Below are 17,410 nucleotides of genomic sequence, written 5' to 3'. Positions count from 1 at the left end.
GATAATGTAAAGCTAAGAAAAGGCAATTGACTGCTGAAGAGATACAGGGTTGATGTTGAAAATATAAAAGGTAGCAAGGCATTTGTCGAAATGTAGGCTGATAAAAACAGTAAAACCAGATTTAAGTCTTGGCTTGATTTGACTTATCTTTAGCAATGGAAGCCAAGGTCATCTCTGTATCTCAGAAAATCAGGAGTTTAAAATAAGTTGTCTGAAGGGAACCCTCTTGAACATTATTCATCACTGGGAGTATTCCCTGTCAGGTCTCTCCATATTGAGTGGGATTCCCAAAGTATCTGTGGGCAGACTATTTTCACTTTGTCCTGCTGACAGCTTGAGCTTCTGTACTTCAGACTGCATTCCCTGTGTTTTGCAGAGTATCTGATAGAGCAACATAAGGAAATGGCAGGATGAACTTTAAAATTCATGAGCTGGTACCAGGACAGAGAGAATTAATCAGCCTTGGGTTGAGTACAGAAAAAAGAAAACACTTGAAAATAGTAGTCAGAAGTTTAACACCTCTCCTCTGTGAGAAGCTATTGTCTTAACAGAACTTGTAATGAACATTTAATGCACAGTGTGTCTTATAGTGGTAGATGGGGAGTTCTGATTAATTCAACACAAGAAGTGGCAAGAAAAGGGCACTCTCATAAAGGAGCTGTGACACAGGAACTGGGGAGAGTAAGTGTTAAGCAGGATTGACTCCAAATAATTGGAGTCCTAGAGCTGTGTGGCCACGAACGTACAGTCCCTCCTCTGTGCTAGGAACATGGTGATGTCTGTGTCTGAGCAACTGGCAAAGCTGGAGCAGGTGTCACAGATCACCGGAGCTGGACTGTTGTTGCTGCTCTGGCTTACCACATATGATGCAGAAAGCCCACCTGCATGTACAACCATGCAGAGGCCCTGCCCAGAATATCTCTGAACAAGCAAACCCCCAAAAATGAGTGGAAGCAAAACCAGAGATTCAGAGAGGTGTACTGACTTGCACAAGACCCCAAGGCAGGGCAGGCAGAAGCAGCCCTGTCCTCTGTGTGCTGCCCTCAGACTGCCCTGGCTTTCTTCAGAACCATCCCCCTATTACCTTTCTCAGGAGAATTAAGTCTTAAATATTGCATGTTGAGAAACAGCCATAGCAAGACAACAGTGGAGTTTTGGGTAAGGCATCTGTCAAGATTATTTGGACTACTTTGAGACCTATACATAGTAGTGTATCATGCTGAGGTCCTTTTGAGTTAACCTGTTCTAGATGTACATGCAATTAATGGTTCTCCCCCAGTGCTGATGATGTGTACTGCCTTTGTTAAGTGCTGCTTCTTACCAGAAATCTCTGTTCATGCATAAAGCTTCTCCGGTGATCATTTTTATGCTTTTATCATCCCATCACATTGTGGTTGTAAGTGGATTGTTTCTTTAGCACGTTGAGTGTAGCGATGTACAGAGAAAATAAGTATTCGCTAGTGGTTCTTGCCTGTTATCTAAACTTGCATCCTTTGGGTTTCAGATTCAAACTCAGATGATTTTGATCCTGCTTCCACTAAAAGCAAGTATGACTCCATGGATTTTGATAGTTTACTTAAAGAGGCACAGCGGAGCCTGCGTAGGTAACATGCATGTCATCCGAAGAAAACAAGGGGATGGCGAATACCTCACGGACGTCACGTCCTTCAATAATGGACAACTAAAAAGTCGTACTTAGGAATTTCTCCTACTTTACACTCTCTGTTCAAAACCATGGTTTACATGAACACAGCTGCTCGACGAGTGGAGGGGCAAGACGGCTGTCCAGTAAGCACACGCATGTCCATGGGTGTCAGCTTTGCTTTCGCGGTGATCGGTGGCGGGGGAGCCGGGTGTTCCTTGCGAGTTCAATGCAAATCACGAGACATGGCAGCAGTTCCACAGAGATATACGTACAACAATGAACTGCAAAACCTGTACATATTGCATTTTAACAAAAAAAAGAACAAAAACAAACAGAAAAAACCCCAATGTGAGAACTATGGCTGCTGATGTCTGGGAATCAGACACTGCTTTTTTGTTTTGTTTTTTTTAAAGAAGCTTCTTCTCACAACATGGTGATAATACGACAATCCAGAAAAAAACCACAGGTCCCAGAAGCCTACAGTCTGTTTTAGCTTTGTTTTAAGATTGTTCTTTTTTTTTTGTTGGGGTTTTCTTTGTGAGTTTTTTGGGTTTCTGGGGTTTTTTTTCAGTCCTTGCAGAAAAGAAAATGAAAGGCTCAAGCTTCCCTAACATTTTGAAGTTTCATCTTTTAATTCTGACACCCATGTAAATGTCTACAACATTGATCTTCCACAGCAAAATTTTCAAAGCCTTGTTAATGGTCAAATGTGCAGCTTGTTCAGCGATTTATTCTAATGAGCGGACGTGGTGTTACATTATTAATGAGAGTTGGATATAACTATCTGGGTGTGTGCGCAGATAGTTTATTTGCTACATTCTCTAAAGTAGTTGAGTATTTACAAATGTTAAATGGATTATTTTTATTTATGTACATACTGTATGACGATGTTCTTTTTTGTTACAGCTATGCACTGTAAATGCAGCCTTCTTTTCAAAAACTGCTGAATTTTTCTTAAACAAGAATATTCAAATGTAATTATAGGAGGTGAAACAATTATTGTACACTAACATATGTAGAAAGCTGAACTTATGCTTATATATATTTGATTGTAAAAAAAAAAGACAAAAACGTGTGGGTGAGGGTGTGAGTGTGTGTGTATATGTGTGTGCGCGTGTGTATCTGAGTGCAAAAATCAATTACACACATTCATCCCTTCTTTGGTGAACTTATATAAGAATTTTGTCAAGAGCTGTCCTAGCCCAAAAGGTATTAACCACTTCTGCAGTAGTTTTCCACATTTTTCTCATTGCTTGATTTTCTTTTGCAGTTTTATACACTGAATTTGTTAGGGGAATGAAATTTTCTCATCTAAATTTTTCTAGGAGATATCATAATTTTATGTAAAGTCTCTCAAATGGGTAATCATTAAGAAATGTCTTTATTTTATGTATCAACAGTAGTTTTGAAACTAGAGGTCAAAAATCTTTTTAAAATGCTATTTTGTTTTAATTTTTGTGATTTTAATTTGATAAAAATATGCTGAGGTACTAAGTACAGTATGATTTTTACAGTAATTCTGTGTCTAAACACTGTTCTTGAAGCCAGTAATCTTTTCATTGGCAGTTTAATGATGGTATTTATCTATATTTTTTACAGTTACACATCCTGTATAAATACCAATCCTTCATTCCTTTGTTTACTAAAGACACATATTTATCAGTTACAATTATCCTATTTATTATAAATTATGAGATGACTAAAAGAATAAAAAGGCCAGTGGAAATTTTATACCTAGGATGCATGATGGTTGTCAGTTTGGGGTAAGCAAGTGCTTTGTTTGGCAATTCTGCTTTTGCAGGAGGAGTGAGTTGTTTGGGTTTTTTTTCTTTTTTTACTATGCACTAGCATGGCCTCAGATGTGCCCATGACATTGTTGCTGATGACATTGCTTCTGTTAAATTAAATAGAAACTTCAGGAAAGAAAAAAACCACAAGAGTAAACTACTGCTAATCTGAGCATCAGAATTTCATCTGAACTCAGAGTCTCTACACTGAATCAGCAAAGTTTGAAATTTGCTTGAATGTATAGGTTTGTTATTCTCTTACTGTTTGGCATTCATGACTACTCTTAAAGGTATGGCACACCTAACTATTTAATCTACTTTCCCACTCCAAATCTTAGAAAACTGATTCCACCCCCATGCCAGTGCAGTTGATTTTGATGGCTGCATTCATTTTATCACCAGCATATTGTGTTCTGAGAGATTCCACTGTCTGTCCTGTTGGATGCTTGCTCGATTTTTTGGCTTCTTATTTCTCAGTAGATAGATAGCAATAAAACAAAACAAAAAAAAGAAAAGAACTTTTCTGGAGGTTCTGTGTTACAAATGTAACATTCTTTAATCTGCATAATTCTTGTTGTTGCTCTGTAGGTTAAAAATGCAGGTATTTTAACTTTGTGTGAATGCCAAACTAAACGTTTACAATTTTCCTTTCTGGATTTTGAGTATCTTCTGTTGTAAAGAAAAATATTAAAAGCAATAAATTATTTTTAAGAAATCAGTATTTAGTATATCATATTATGTGTTCAAGGACCAGATGCATTACCTATTTTGCCTTTACATTTCTGTGATTAAATTTTAAAACATTCTCTTTTGCCCTTGATTGCTGACATTAATAAATTGGTGTGGGGCTTGTCGGGGGGATTATTTATTTTTCACCAAGCAGGCATAATGATTAGTCAATTTTATTTTTTTTTTTCACTGGCCTGGCAAACATTCTCATCTTGAAGATGTCTTTCCTCTGTGGATTTACAAATTACATGTGAAATTAATAGAGCTAGGATTGCTGAATAAAGCTATTTGGATCCTTCATAGACACTGTAGTAGGAAACCCATCAAAATATAAACTTGGTGTTTCCTTTTCTTTTTTACTTCCCCGAGAACATTTCAAATTAGCACATGTACCACATTGTCACCGAAGGCAAATTGCAGCATAGCTCTGTGTGTCTTTTAGATGAAGATTGTACTGTTGCTTTCATGCTGTGGTAAGTACCATGTCCACAATGCAGGTAACAGAAGTGGTACTTAGAAACTATGGACTTTCCTAGAACTGTAACAAAGTAATTCCTACAGAACAGAAAGTGATCTAAATACTAATCCAAACAGGGGGATCCTAAAGTTTAAGAAAAATATCTGAGCTAGACTACTCTGAAAAGCAGTTGGGCTGCCATCAGAACTGAAAGCAGAACTGAGAGAAAAGTTTGTGCCTCTGGGGTATAATACTTGGGTCAGTTGAAAAAAAAAATCACAAAGCGACCACAACTTATCATCCCTTTAGATGTAAGCTTACAGTAGGTAATGATTATGTGTCCTTTTTGATGGCTGTAATGAGAACTTCAATCACTGTAGTATAAGATCTGATCTATAAATGACCTAGAATAGCCATGTAATATAATGTGATGATTCTAAATTTGTACCTATGTGACAGACATTTTCAATAATGTGAAACACTGACCTTATGGAGCTACTGTAAGATTTGTACAGTATAGGTGAACATGTAAAGCTGTTGGTTAGACTATGCTGAACAGGGAAAATGAGATACTAGTTAAGCCCAAGCTGGGCTATTTTCCACCTGCCGATTCTACATGTACTTTTGTGGTTTAAGTCATTGTATGAAAATTCCTGTGATTTTTTTTTCTTTTTTTTTAATGTGCAGTACACATCAGCCTCACTGAGCTAATAAAGGGAAACGAATGTTTCAAATCCATTTCTGTTTCTCTTTTTTATCACAGGTGACAGGTTTTTTCCCCCTCAACAGGTTGTGTACTGGGTTTTCTATTACTCTTTCTAGTGGTTGTAATTGATTTGAGATAGTAGTCCAGAGCACACCTGCATTACTGCACTTTGGCCAGGGGACAGAACTGCCAGTTTTAATACATTTAATGGTTAAAAGATTCTACATGCCTTTCTGCCATGAGTACCCAAGGCTGTTGAAGAGATGACGTAAACCATGTAGGGAAACTTGAATAATCCTCAGTGGAGTTTAGGAGTTGCTGGTTTGAGTTAGGAAGGGGTGGGGAATGTAAGGGCTTTTCTGTCTAACCATGCTTGGATCTAAGTTGTGGAGGAAGTAGGAACTGATGAGTGCAAAATGGTTAGTATCTTCTGTCCTGAGATGATAAATACCTGTACTAGGAGAAAGCATGTCATGAGAGCCCTTCACCAGCCTCTCTGTCTCAGCAGATGTTTGGGGACGACCAGACAGGTAGGCAGCTGGAAAGTGTGGCTTTTCTGAATCCTGTACAGTGTGCAGCATGGTGTATTTCCACACCAGCATTGCCACAGGGCAAGCAACAGATAGGCCATGGGGATACCAAAGGGTATTCACAACCTGTCTTTTACATGCACAAAAGAGGGGAAGAAACTGCTTTTCTTTGGTTTGCCCAGGGTTCACTCACATGTAGCCAATTTATGGCTGTAAGCCTATCCTGCTGTGTCCACAGCCTTCTCTGGGGTTTTACAGCACAACTCTGTGTGTGACAGAGCCTTCTTATCTGACGTGCCTCGGCAAGTACCTGGGGAGTGGTGTGAGGAACAGCGCAGGGCAGCCTGCACGGTTGGAGGGCAGCCTGACTGTGGTCTGTAAGTACAGGACTACTGAGTTCTGTTGAAAAAATTGCCTTTCTCAAGATGACTACCCTCCACCTCATCTCTGTTACTAACACTGTGTTTCATTTATGCCATGTTTAGCTTCTGCGTTTTCACCATTTACTAATCCAAGCAGTTGTGCTTGGTTCTCACAAGGGTGGTGGAGCAAAGTTCCTCACTGTGTGGGATTTGCGTTGTTGACTCACTGCTCCTCATCAAATTAATGCTCAAAACGTAGTCAGCCAAATCATTCCTGATGTACTTTAGTCTTGCTGCTGTTCCACAAGGCATGAATTTAGCCCAATATTTCTCCAGTTACTAAGTTTTTAATTTGATTTGTTTATTCATTTTATATTTTTGCATAGCACTTTGATGCTTGGAAAAAAAAAAAAGGACTCTATTAGATTTCCAGGAAACTATTGCTTCTTGCCTTTCATCTCCTCGTTTTGCATTAAGGTTTATTGCATAAAATCAGGCCCTTCCATTGCCTGTTGTCCTGGGTCACCATTTTTCCCCACAAGCTGAGCTGAGCACCTGAAATCAGATTCAGGCACCTCAGTGAGTGGCCTGATTTTCAGAAACGCTGAGCATCTCGCAGCTCCCATCGTCTTCAATTAGACCTGCTGGCTCTCAGCACTTTTAAAATCAAGCCACATATTTAGAGCCCAAATTCAGCACAGCATTTACATTTGTGCTTAAGTCTGTCCTGATTCAGCAAAGCACTTAAGCATGAGTGTTTTTAGATCCATTGAAGTCAAGTGCTCGGCTGCTTTGAATAAAAATAGACTCCTGGACTGAGGCCTAAGAATCCAAATACAGACACCAACACCTAATTTTAGTCTCCATTTGGAAAACTTCTGCCTCTCCTACCTTTAACCTTTAATGCTTACAGAAACACAAAAACACCTGTCAGGTCATAAGGGAAAGAGAGGGAGGTTTAGGGAAGAGAAGTGGAAGCAATGAACAAACTTCTTCCTTGTGGAAAATGTTTTGAAAACTTTAAATCCAACTCTTGCAAGATGCCTTGATTCATTGCTATTACTTCATGTTGCACTTCCAGAATCTCATTCAAGATTAATGTGCAGTTATTCTATTGTCCTTCACCATTAATTAATAAACTGCTATATTAAACTTTAACCAGTGCCAACTTCTTCTGCTTTTCCGTGAATCACATTCTCACCATTGATATTCCATGTTCACAAGCAAACTAATCTATAAATCAATTTCCTCTACTTTATCAAACAGCAGAAAGTAATAAAGAAGGTCACAAATAGTACAGTAGTTCCTTGGAGGTTTGTAACATCATAATTTAAAGCTCAGAAAGATTGAATCAAAAGTTGAATTAATCCCTAAGGGAAAAGATTCTATATAGATTCTATTGATAGACATAGGGCAGCCTGTCTTCACTGGGAGCTGGTATATTTGTTAATACTTCAGGGCAAAGGAGACTAGTCGTCTCAGCAAAGAAGAAAATGAAATCCTCCATGAGAGGAAGGGAATATGTCCTCTGCGCTTCCTGTCGCTGTGCTCTCCTAACACCTCTCTGCTGGGAAAAAGAGAAAGCCAGCTCATCCTTTGCTACACGATGTGCTCTGCTGAACGGCTGGTGTCTGTGCAAAGCAATTACGGAAACTGAATGGAATACATGTATAAATTTTAAATGTTGCACTTGATTGGTGCTCATTCCTCGGCCAATGCTTTTATTGTCGAATAACCTCAACCCAAAATCTTAGCAGCCTGTGAACCCAAAGCAAAGTGAACGGTTGTTTTTTTCAGTGACAAATTTTGGTGAAGTTACAAATATTTATTCTGCAGCTGGAAACATATTCCTCAAAACATGTCTAGCTTTTGAGGTTCCTTTGAATTATTGCAGCTTCCTTTTAACATGCTTCTGGAATCATAGTTTTGCAAAGGCATTTCTGATTCTCTTTTATAAAAATAATCTATAACCTTAATGACGTGACTGGACCTGATGAATTAAGCTCTTCCAAATTCAAGTGGAATTAATGGGGAGAAAAAGACTCCTGTATAAAGGGAAATAACTTTTAAAAAGTTACTAATGGGCTCAGTTGAAAAAGTTATATATGCAGGTGTGGTATACAGTGAGATCTGATATACAGTGATCTGGTATACAGTGAGATGAAATGTACCTTTTTGGAATGCATACATGATGAAGTACAGGATGATAAAAGGATTTGTGCTTGCATACTGACTATTTTCTTGTTGGATTTGCTAGTAGAGAGGAACTGAACTGGCCTGTGACAAAGGCAACTGAACAGAAAACAGGTACAATCCCAGCCTCTCCAAAATCAGTGGCTAAACTCCAACCCTTGGCAGCCTTTTGCATTAACCCTGGCTTGTGTAAATAGTGGACAGTGATCAAATGTAAATAATCTCATGTGCCTTATTTGCGTCATGATAGATTGTCCGCCAGATGTAATGTAAATGAAATCCAAAGCTAAGTATGAAGAAAAATTTGTCCTAAAGAGCACAATATGTAAGTTGCTGTTAGGACTCTTAATCAAATAAAATATTTGCTACAGTTTATTTTTGACAATGTGAATTTCATTCTCTATTAAATTAGTACTTGATAAAGTGATAAAATTATTGCATCCATAAAGTTACTGCACTATACCTTCAAGAAATCTTCTTTTTGTCCTCAGATTATTGACTTTGGCATTAAGAAGAACGCACATTGGTGCCTTGAACTAATTCTTTCCTACTGCATTTGCAGCTCGGGCCTGTGCTTCTTTTATGCAATGTCTTGGCAGTAAATTTATTAAAAAAAAAAAAAATCCGCCACACAATTGAAAACTAACAGAGTCCTTTCTGGTTTTAACCATTTAGTGGTACAGTACCACAGCTAACCCTAGTTTTCTATTGCATGAATAATTTATTGTCATAGCTAAGCACGCCCTGGGTTATACACTCCTGCCAGCAGTATGGAGTGGTGAGTGCTGTTGCTGAATAATGATTAATTACTCGCCCTTCTGAAGGAGCCTGGTTTTGTAAACTGGTCACACAGCATGTTACGTGGATTGTGTCTGCTATACAAAAGGTTACTTGCAATCACATAATGAGACATAATGATGCACATCACAACAATTCTTTGGTACAAATCTGCACACAATGGAATTTAGATAGAAACCCATTTATTTACGTACCTTGTTTGCCAGAGGGTACAAAACGTCACTGCATTGCTGAAGTGCTGCCATTGCTCATTCTGCAGTGCTGACATTTTGGGTGAGAACAGTGTGATGGCTTCTTCAGGAACCTCCAACTGCAGCTTCACAGAGTTGCCCTGTGACAACCTGCTGGCAAACTCTGGGAAGGACTTGGCTCCCACAGCGTGAGGGCTATATGAGTGGGATGGTTTGCTGACACCTGTCCAAACTCTTGGTGGGAAGCTGGGATGCAGTTCCTCCCTGCAAGGTGAGGAGTTTACTTGCAGTATGGGGTTGGCATCCCTGTGTGTGCTTTTAACTGTCTGCCTTAGGAGTTTTGCCATATATTGTACTTCATTGTGTGGTCAAAGGAAGAAGAGCATTCAGAAGTATCATTCTAAAACCTAGAGCCACAGCTTTTCTGAACCTTAGGGGGAAAATGATCTAGTTGTTCTCAACTTCTTCTCTCTGGAAAACAAGAAGTACTTGGCCACAGCTGTCTGAGGGCTCTTGGGACCACTGCTGGCAGCACTGCTGGTAGATCAGTGATGTCTAGTCCTGCCTGCTCTCAGCCAGAGTCACTTGACTGTCCAGACAGGATCTCTACAGTACTTTTGATTTGTCTGTGTGACACTAAATGCCCTGCTGGTCAAACTCCTCAACTTTCTGCAACTCAAGCTGCAGAAGTTTGAGGTGCTAGAGATGAGACATGGGGCTTGGGAGGGAATGGACCTTCTGCTCTGGGGAGGATGGGAAAGCCTGGATGTGCATCTGTGACCTATGACAACCTGGCAAAGGTGGATGCAGCAGCCCATGCCATCTTCTTTCCTTGTGCAGTGACCTGGATTGCCCAGCAAGCTCACAAAAGCTCTGTCCTGATCTGGTCAGGCAGGATGGTTTGAACGCAGGAGTTGCATTTGAACAGACAGGGACATGTGTGGTTTGAGAACCATGCTTTGCGTGCTGCTGTTACGTGACACAACGTTCAGGAACTCCTTGACATCTTTTAGTTGACCTACTCATTTTGTCCACTGTTGTGTCAAGAAGGACAAACTGTTACGGTGTTATGGCACAAGGGCATCACTATAGTAGATTCGGTAGCCTATAAAACTTGTGTTTTGCTGTAAATGATGTGGTACAACTTTGCACTTATGTGGTACAAGTTTCTACTCCATATATGTGGCAATGAATAAACTGAGACAGAATCATCAGCAGTCTCTGATGCAATTACATACTTACATGGAGCTGGAGAAGGTTGCTGGGGGTAAGATCAGCAAATGGCACTGTGCTACTTCCAGTGTAGCTTGTGTTTCTCCTAATGTTTCCACAGCCTTTAGCTTTGCCTCCTAGCAAGGTCATGGCCTCAGCCACCACTTTGCCCTCCAATACATGAGAGTTATGCAAACCATGATGGAGTGCTACGTGCCCTTCCAGTGAGCACATGGCAACCAAGAGACCCTTATGAGTTTCCAGGGCCCTGGTGGAGTGCGCTGGCACCCTGGAGTGAGGGTGGCCATAGCACCATGGGGGACACATTTGTGTAATGCCTGTTCTACACCGAGTCAACAGCTGGAATAATTCTGCAGCTAACAAATATAATTTTTCTTCCACAAATAGTTCCTTGAGCAGTAGATCATGTGCAGGCTCATTTACTGCAGCACTATCCTGTGTGGATCTTCTGATTTGTAATAATCTCTCTGAGGTGGCTCTGTGGTGGCAATAACGAAGAATGTTTCTGCCTCTGCCTTTTCCCTTGATTTCCTGAATTAAATTGTGGTGTGCTAGATCACACTGTGCTGAAGGCTTCTACCTGCTACCAAATTTTGCTGAAATGGGCAAACATGTTCAGAACATACTGGGGAATGGGAGCCAGGAGGAAACAACCCAGGCTGGAGAATCATGTGTGCAATGGGAGCAGGGTGAAAACAGCTGAGGCAGGAGGCAGAAGCACCTGAGTCTCATCCCCTCAGGAAATGGGGGGGAAAAATAGCCAGTCAAATCCTCCACTTTGATGGCTCAATAGTATTGGTATTATTTCCTAGCCACCCAAATGTTGTCCCTTTAAAAAATACTGTATCAGTAGTTTCAGATTCAGACCTTTGCATATTTGCAACTGGGCAACTGTAGTGAGATTTATGTGGAAAACCTTAATGAGAGTAGACAGGAAATGGACATGAAGCATCGAGCATGAAGCCTCACAGCTCTGAAGCTGCACAGAGAGGCATATCAAACATATATCACAATCCCACCAGTCTTGCTTGTGCCATTATTAAGCTGTTGACGTTGTATGAAAGCTGATATATAATTGAAGAATCTATATATTCATTTAAAATGTAAAAGGCACAGCAATAATAAGACTGATCTGCAGCAAGCCTCCTACAATGCCCCTTCCTAGCAGAAGGAGCTTTGCAGGGTCATGCTTTTACTCCAAATCTCATGGCATTGGCCTTGCTCCACAATGTTGGGTCTGATGAGATTGGATGAGGTTAAGCTGCCACAAATAGCTGCTCACTAGCAGTTTTTTCCCTCACTTGCTCAATAGTGCCAGACTCACTATATGTCTGGGAGGCAAAGAATACAGTTACACTAGACAAATGGAATAGGAACCAACAACAAAGTGAATCCTGAGCTGTCATATACATTTTTTATTCACATTGCACATAAATCTCATCCAAGCTCATGGGAGAACTTTAGCATCCCCTTAAACTCCCATTTATTCTCCATCCCTCTCATTCTTTGCACTGTTAAGAAACAGATTTATTTTCTGAAAACTACTCTTAATCACTGTGCAAATAGCAATGGAACATTTATACTCCAAGTAATAAATAGATGATTCACATCTTAATACGAGACTGGAGATTATTCTGACTTATTTGTGTTTATTGCATCTAACACACAGATGCTTTTCTCTCTTTCTAATAGAAATGTTAATTATGGGATTTCATTATTCTCATTTAGACTTAGGGTTGGTGTTTTTTTCTCTGTCACAATGTGCATGGGACAGTCCTACAAGACAGGAAATAAATATGTTCAGCGCTCCAAAATGCTTAAGGTAGAGAAAAAGAAATTTAGATTTAATAATCTTAAGTTCTGTGAAAAATGCAAAGTAATAGAGGGCATGGAAATCCAACTGTTATTATGCTGGTTAGTAGAGTAGCAAGAGAAATCAGTCATAGCTTTTGATCATAATGGGAACATAGTGAAGCTGGGGTATGGTCAGTGCCCAAGTTTATGTCCTTTGCCACAGAAAGGTAATATTGTCAATTCAAGCACCTCTGAATGGGAAAGGGGATTGTCAAGTCTTGTTAGAGTGGCTCTTCTTGGAAAAATAGGAAATGTTTTCTCTTTCTCCTCTTTTGTAGTAGAAGTCTTTATTACATTAAACTGCCAAGGGCAGTATTTGGCCCTTGGAAGTATTTGTTTCTTGTGTGCAGAGAGAAACATTGAGCAATATTTTCATTGTTCCATTTTGCTCACACAGGTTCAGGTAATGCCAAGGAAAATATTCCTTTGGTCAAACTGAAAGTCATACGGATCTTTGGTTCCTTTACCATGGCTGTAAGGCTTGTTTAACATTTCATCTTTTAAGGTGTATTTAACCTTCAGAAACCTTTTTTGTCATGCCTGTTCTTCAGCCAACATATGCACATGCCTGCATACATACCAGATAAGCATGATTATATATGCATATATACATATCATTACCCTGGTGCATAAAATACATATGTGCATGGAGACCCCTCGTCTGGGATTTGTCACCAAGAAACTCATCTGTTGCAATAAAACATGAACTTCAATAACAGTTCTTTCTCCAAACAAGGCCATAGGCTATATTTACATCCTTATGTTGCAGGAGAATTGCTTCCTGCAGGCCAGCAAGAAGCTCTGATTCCCTTTGCACCCTGGCTGACGTTACTGCAAAAGAGCCTTCCTGACAGGGTCACCATCACGAGTGGAGTCAAAGGGAATACCTTCTGCTCTGTGGTCACAGCAGCTCACTGGTGTCCACAGCATTGTTTGTAAATGGGTAGGAAATTTGCAGTACCTGCTTAACTTGTCGCAATTTGAGCATTTCTAATCATTCATCTCAGTTTTCTAGAGTTTTACAGTTGCAGTAACTGAATTCAGGGCTGCCTAAAAAAGAAATTTTTGTTCCTTAAAATGTTGTTTACAAACAGATTGTGTGGTCTAGGAGTTGTTAGTAATGGGCAGACTGAGACCCTCAGAGTTTAACCCAAAAAGTCCAAGAACAGCTAAAGATGGAAAGCAATAGTGCCTGTTTTTCACTCACACTGAACTAGCATTTATTGAGGTCACTCTGCAGGTATCCATAGTTCCTAAGACTGTAGGGTCCAAAGCACTTCCACACCATCTTTGCTTCTTCCCAGGAATGGAAACCAACCTGGTGATCCAAAGAGTTTCAGTCTTGACATGATGCTGCCATTATCAGGGACTACTTCAACAGGAAGGAAATTGTCATTTCCTTAAATCTGTGTAGTGGTTTGACCGTGGCTGGACGCCAGGTACTCACCAAAGCTGCTCTGTCGCTCCCTTCTGCAACAGCACAGGGGAGAGAAAATATAGCAAAGGCTTCATGAGTTGAGATAAGGACCGGGGGAGATCATTCACTGATTACTGTCACAGGCAAAACAGGCTCAAAGTGGGGATATTAATTAAATTTATTACTAACAGAATCAGAGGAGGGTAATGAGAAGTAAAATAAATCTTAAAAATACCTTTCCCCCACCCCTCCCTCCTTCCCAAGCTCTATCTCCTCCCCCCCAGGGGCACGGGGAGACAGGAAATGGAGTTTACAGTCAGTTCATTACAGGTTGTTTCTGCCACTGCTTGGGGAGAGAAGTCCTTCCTTCCTCTGCTCCAGCATGGGGTCACTCTCATGGGAGACAGTCCTTCAGGAACTTCACCAATGTGAATCCCTGCCATGGGCTACAGTTCTTCACAAAACTGCTGCCACATGGGTCGCTTCTCCATGGGGTGCAGTCCTTCAGGCACAGGCTGCTCCAGCACTGGTCCCCCACACACAGGGCTGCAAGACCTAAGAGGAAAACCTGCTCCAGCGTGTGCTCCTTTCTCCATGGCTCTGCAGGTTCCTGCCAGGACCCTGCTCAAGTATGGACCTCCCATGGGGTCACAGCCTCCTTGGACATCCACCTGCTGTCATGGGACTCCTCCATGGGCTGCAGGTGGATCTATGAACTCCTGTGGATCTCCACAGACTGCAGGGGAACCTCATCTCTGGCTCCTGGAGCACCTCCTCCCCCTCCTTCTCCACTGACATTGATGTCTGCAGAGTTGTTCACATGTTCTCACTCTCCTCTTCTCTGACTGCAATTTCATCTGCTCAGTAACTTTTTTTTCTTTCTTAACTATGTTATCAAAGAGGTATTACTATCATTCCTGATTGGCTTGGCCTTGGCCAGTGGCACGTCCGTCCTGGAGCCAGCTGGCACCGGCTCTGCCAGACACAGGGAAAGCTTCTGGCAGCTTCTCACTGAAGCCACCTCTGTGTTCCCCTGCTACCAAAACCTGGCCACACAAACCCAATACAATCTGGGATGGTGTATCAACTGCTCCAAGATATGGAACTCATAATAGATACTTTTAGCTAATAAACTACTATGAACCCCTATCTCCATTTATACAGGACCATATCTGACAACTGAACAAGGGTTTGTTTTTTTCCCCATTTTGATAAGTTCATTCTGTGATTAAATTTATAGCTGGCTGCAGTATATTTTAAATGTCATTTCCAGTCCATGGTCATAAACCAGGAAACAGTCTCCTTCAACTCATCCAGTTCACACTGAATTCACAGTAATGATGCTGTAAGAATTTGTTTCAACTCCTGTATTGAAGAATGCAGATATTTTTTTTGTTGTTTATTTATTACAGCACACTTTGGTACTTTTCAATAACATTTCTAAACTGAAATAGTTCACATTAGATGCAACACCAGGTGGCTTCTCAGCACAGCCAGGTCACCTCAAATCACTGCAGCTTTGCAGAAAATGATGGGAGCATGTTGGCTTCTGCAGGGGCACCCAGAACACTCACACCAACAGTTTCTCTGAAGTCTGAATTTTGCACTGTGTCACATATAGGCTCAGCACTAAAAATTCCCAGTCTATTTTTGGGTGTTACTACCATGATTCTTCAGGGGTAAGTAGCAAAATGTAATTTCTGTTGATATCTGACTTTATATTTACAACACGTGGCATTATCCTATTTATTTAAAAAACCTACTCCCATTTAAGAAATCTTTCTATTCAGATCTGTCTTTCTATTCAGATCTGTAAAGGGAGATAATTGCTCAGTTCTACTGATTGTTATTAAGGGAAAAAGTATTTAAAGATTTGAAGATACCCCTGGCTGCACTTTTCAATGGCTTTACAATCTCTTCCTTGTGTTTTATCACTTCAGCATTGCACTAGATTTCCTTTAGCTTTTGATGAAATCACCTCCTTGATGAAATCGCTGAAAAACCAGGCTCTGGGAAAGTGCTTAATCTCAGATCCCAAAGACAAGTTTGTTCCAAAGACGTTCATGCTTTGCAGTCTACGTATTTAGACATCTCTGGTGATACTACAAAGTCTTTGCAAATGCACATATTGTTTTTCCAGGCTTTGGGTTACTTTACTAGAGATGTGTTTCTTTGTGATTTAAGTGCTCTTTGAGGATAAAATGTTCATCAGAAGTCTTCAGAGTTACAATATCATCATTTTCATCATATTACTTTGAAAAGATATAATATATATATTTTTTTAAAAAAATTAAAGCATATTTAACAAAGGGATTTTCCTCACTCCTTGTTAAACTTCATAGCAATCATGTATCAGGTCAGAGTAGAGCCTTCAGCCAGCCTATTTGGCTGAAAATCTGAAATTAAAAACCTTTTCTGGATTAATTTTTGGCATCCTTTTGCAGTCACACATTGTTTTACTTTTCCTCACTTTGTACTTTTCTTGGTATGCAGTGCTCCATTCCAACAATATGTAGATAAAATGCAGATATACAAATGGAGGCAATTAACAAAGCAAATAAAAATAAAGCTACTGGTCTAGTGGTTCATACTAACAGTATATAAATATACACACACATAACATAGGTATATCTAAACACATGCATATGTGTACAAATGTGTGTATATATTTGTACACTGCAAATATTCCCAGCTTGAATATGGAGAACAAATTCTGGAAGGAGCTGCCTAATACCTTTCATAGGAACAACCCCAGCTGACCCTTGAGGATGTTCTGATAGATATGAATTGCTACTGGCATTATGCTATTGGAGAAACAGGGCTACTTTGCCAGAAAATGAATCCATTTAGTCATAAACACTACAGTTAAGTTGATTCAGGGTTTATCTAAAAAAGCCCAGCAGGTTTGGTGTAAAATGAAAGGCAGAATTTTAATTTGGATGGCAATTGTTTTTCAATACTGCTAATTTATACTAAACATCCTGATTTACATAAGCAAACAAAGGCCAAATATTAGGCCAAGGAGCACAATCAAAACTTAGGTTCAGTTATGGGGGAAAACAGGTTGCTGGAACACAATTCACTAAAACCAGCTTTTTCAGCTTTTGCCAACTTTCAGTCCCCAAGCATTTTTCCATGGAGGTGTGGGCACCTCTGACATTAAACCTAGCCCAGTACTTGCATACTTGTATTCCTTAATTGTCCTTCACAGATCTGGTGAAAGTAATTTAAGAGCTTCCTGGACCACAGGCTGAGAAAACCTGCAGTGCTCTCTCTGCTCGTTTCTCTCTCATTTTCTCCTTGTCTTTTGTTTCCTGTATGACATCCATCTCCGTCTTTGGGGTCACAAGATCTTCTTATTCCTCCTGGTATTTGCCTAGATTTACCTACAGGCACTCTGTTGCTCTCATCTAATACTCCTCTTTTGTACCCATCTTGTAATGCAGCCCTGCTGGAGCAGGTGGGGTTATTTTTCCTGAAGAACAGGCAGATTTTGCAGTCTAGTCCA

The 17,410-nt window shown here is 40.2% G+C and overlaps 1 protein-coding gene across 4 annotated transcripts in view; it reads left to right on the top strand.

Annotated features, from left to right (window-relative positions):
• PPARGC1A (PPARG coactivator 1 alpha) overlaps window positions 1-8,784 on the top strand; it is a 369,906-nt gene extending 361,122 nt beyond the window's left edge. For all 4 annotated transcript variants that reach the window (XM_050338766.1, XM_050338767.1, XM_050338768.1 and 1 more), the window contains one exon: window positions 1,505-8,784. In XM_050338766.1, the coding sequence (XP_050194723.1) occupies window positions 1,505-1,608 (104 nt within the window). In that variant the 3' untranslated portion in view covers window positions 1,609-8,784. The remainder of the gene's footprint in view (window positions 1-1,504) is intronic.
• Window positions 8,785-17,410: the final 8,626 nt, after the last annotated feature.

The sequence above is a fragment of the Myiozetetes cayanensis genome, unplaced genomic scaffold (genome assembly GCF_022539395.1).
Source record: "Myiozetetes cayanensis isolate MyiCay16 unplaced genomic scaffold, myiCay2020 scf7, whole genome shotgun sequence".
Taxonomy (NCBI): domain Eukaryota; kingdom Metazoa; phylum Chordata; class Aves; order Passeriformes; family Tyrannidae; genus Myiozetetes; species Myiozetetes cayanensis.
The sequence above is the reverse complement of the archived record's forward strand: the minus strand, read 5'-3'. Positions and strand labels throughout refer to the sequence as shown.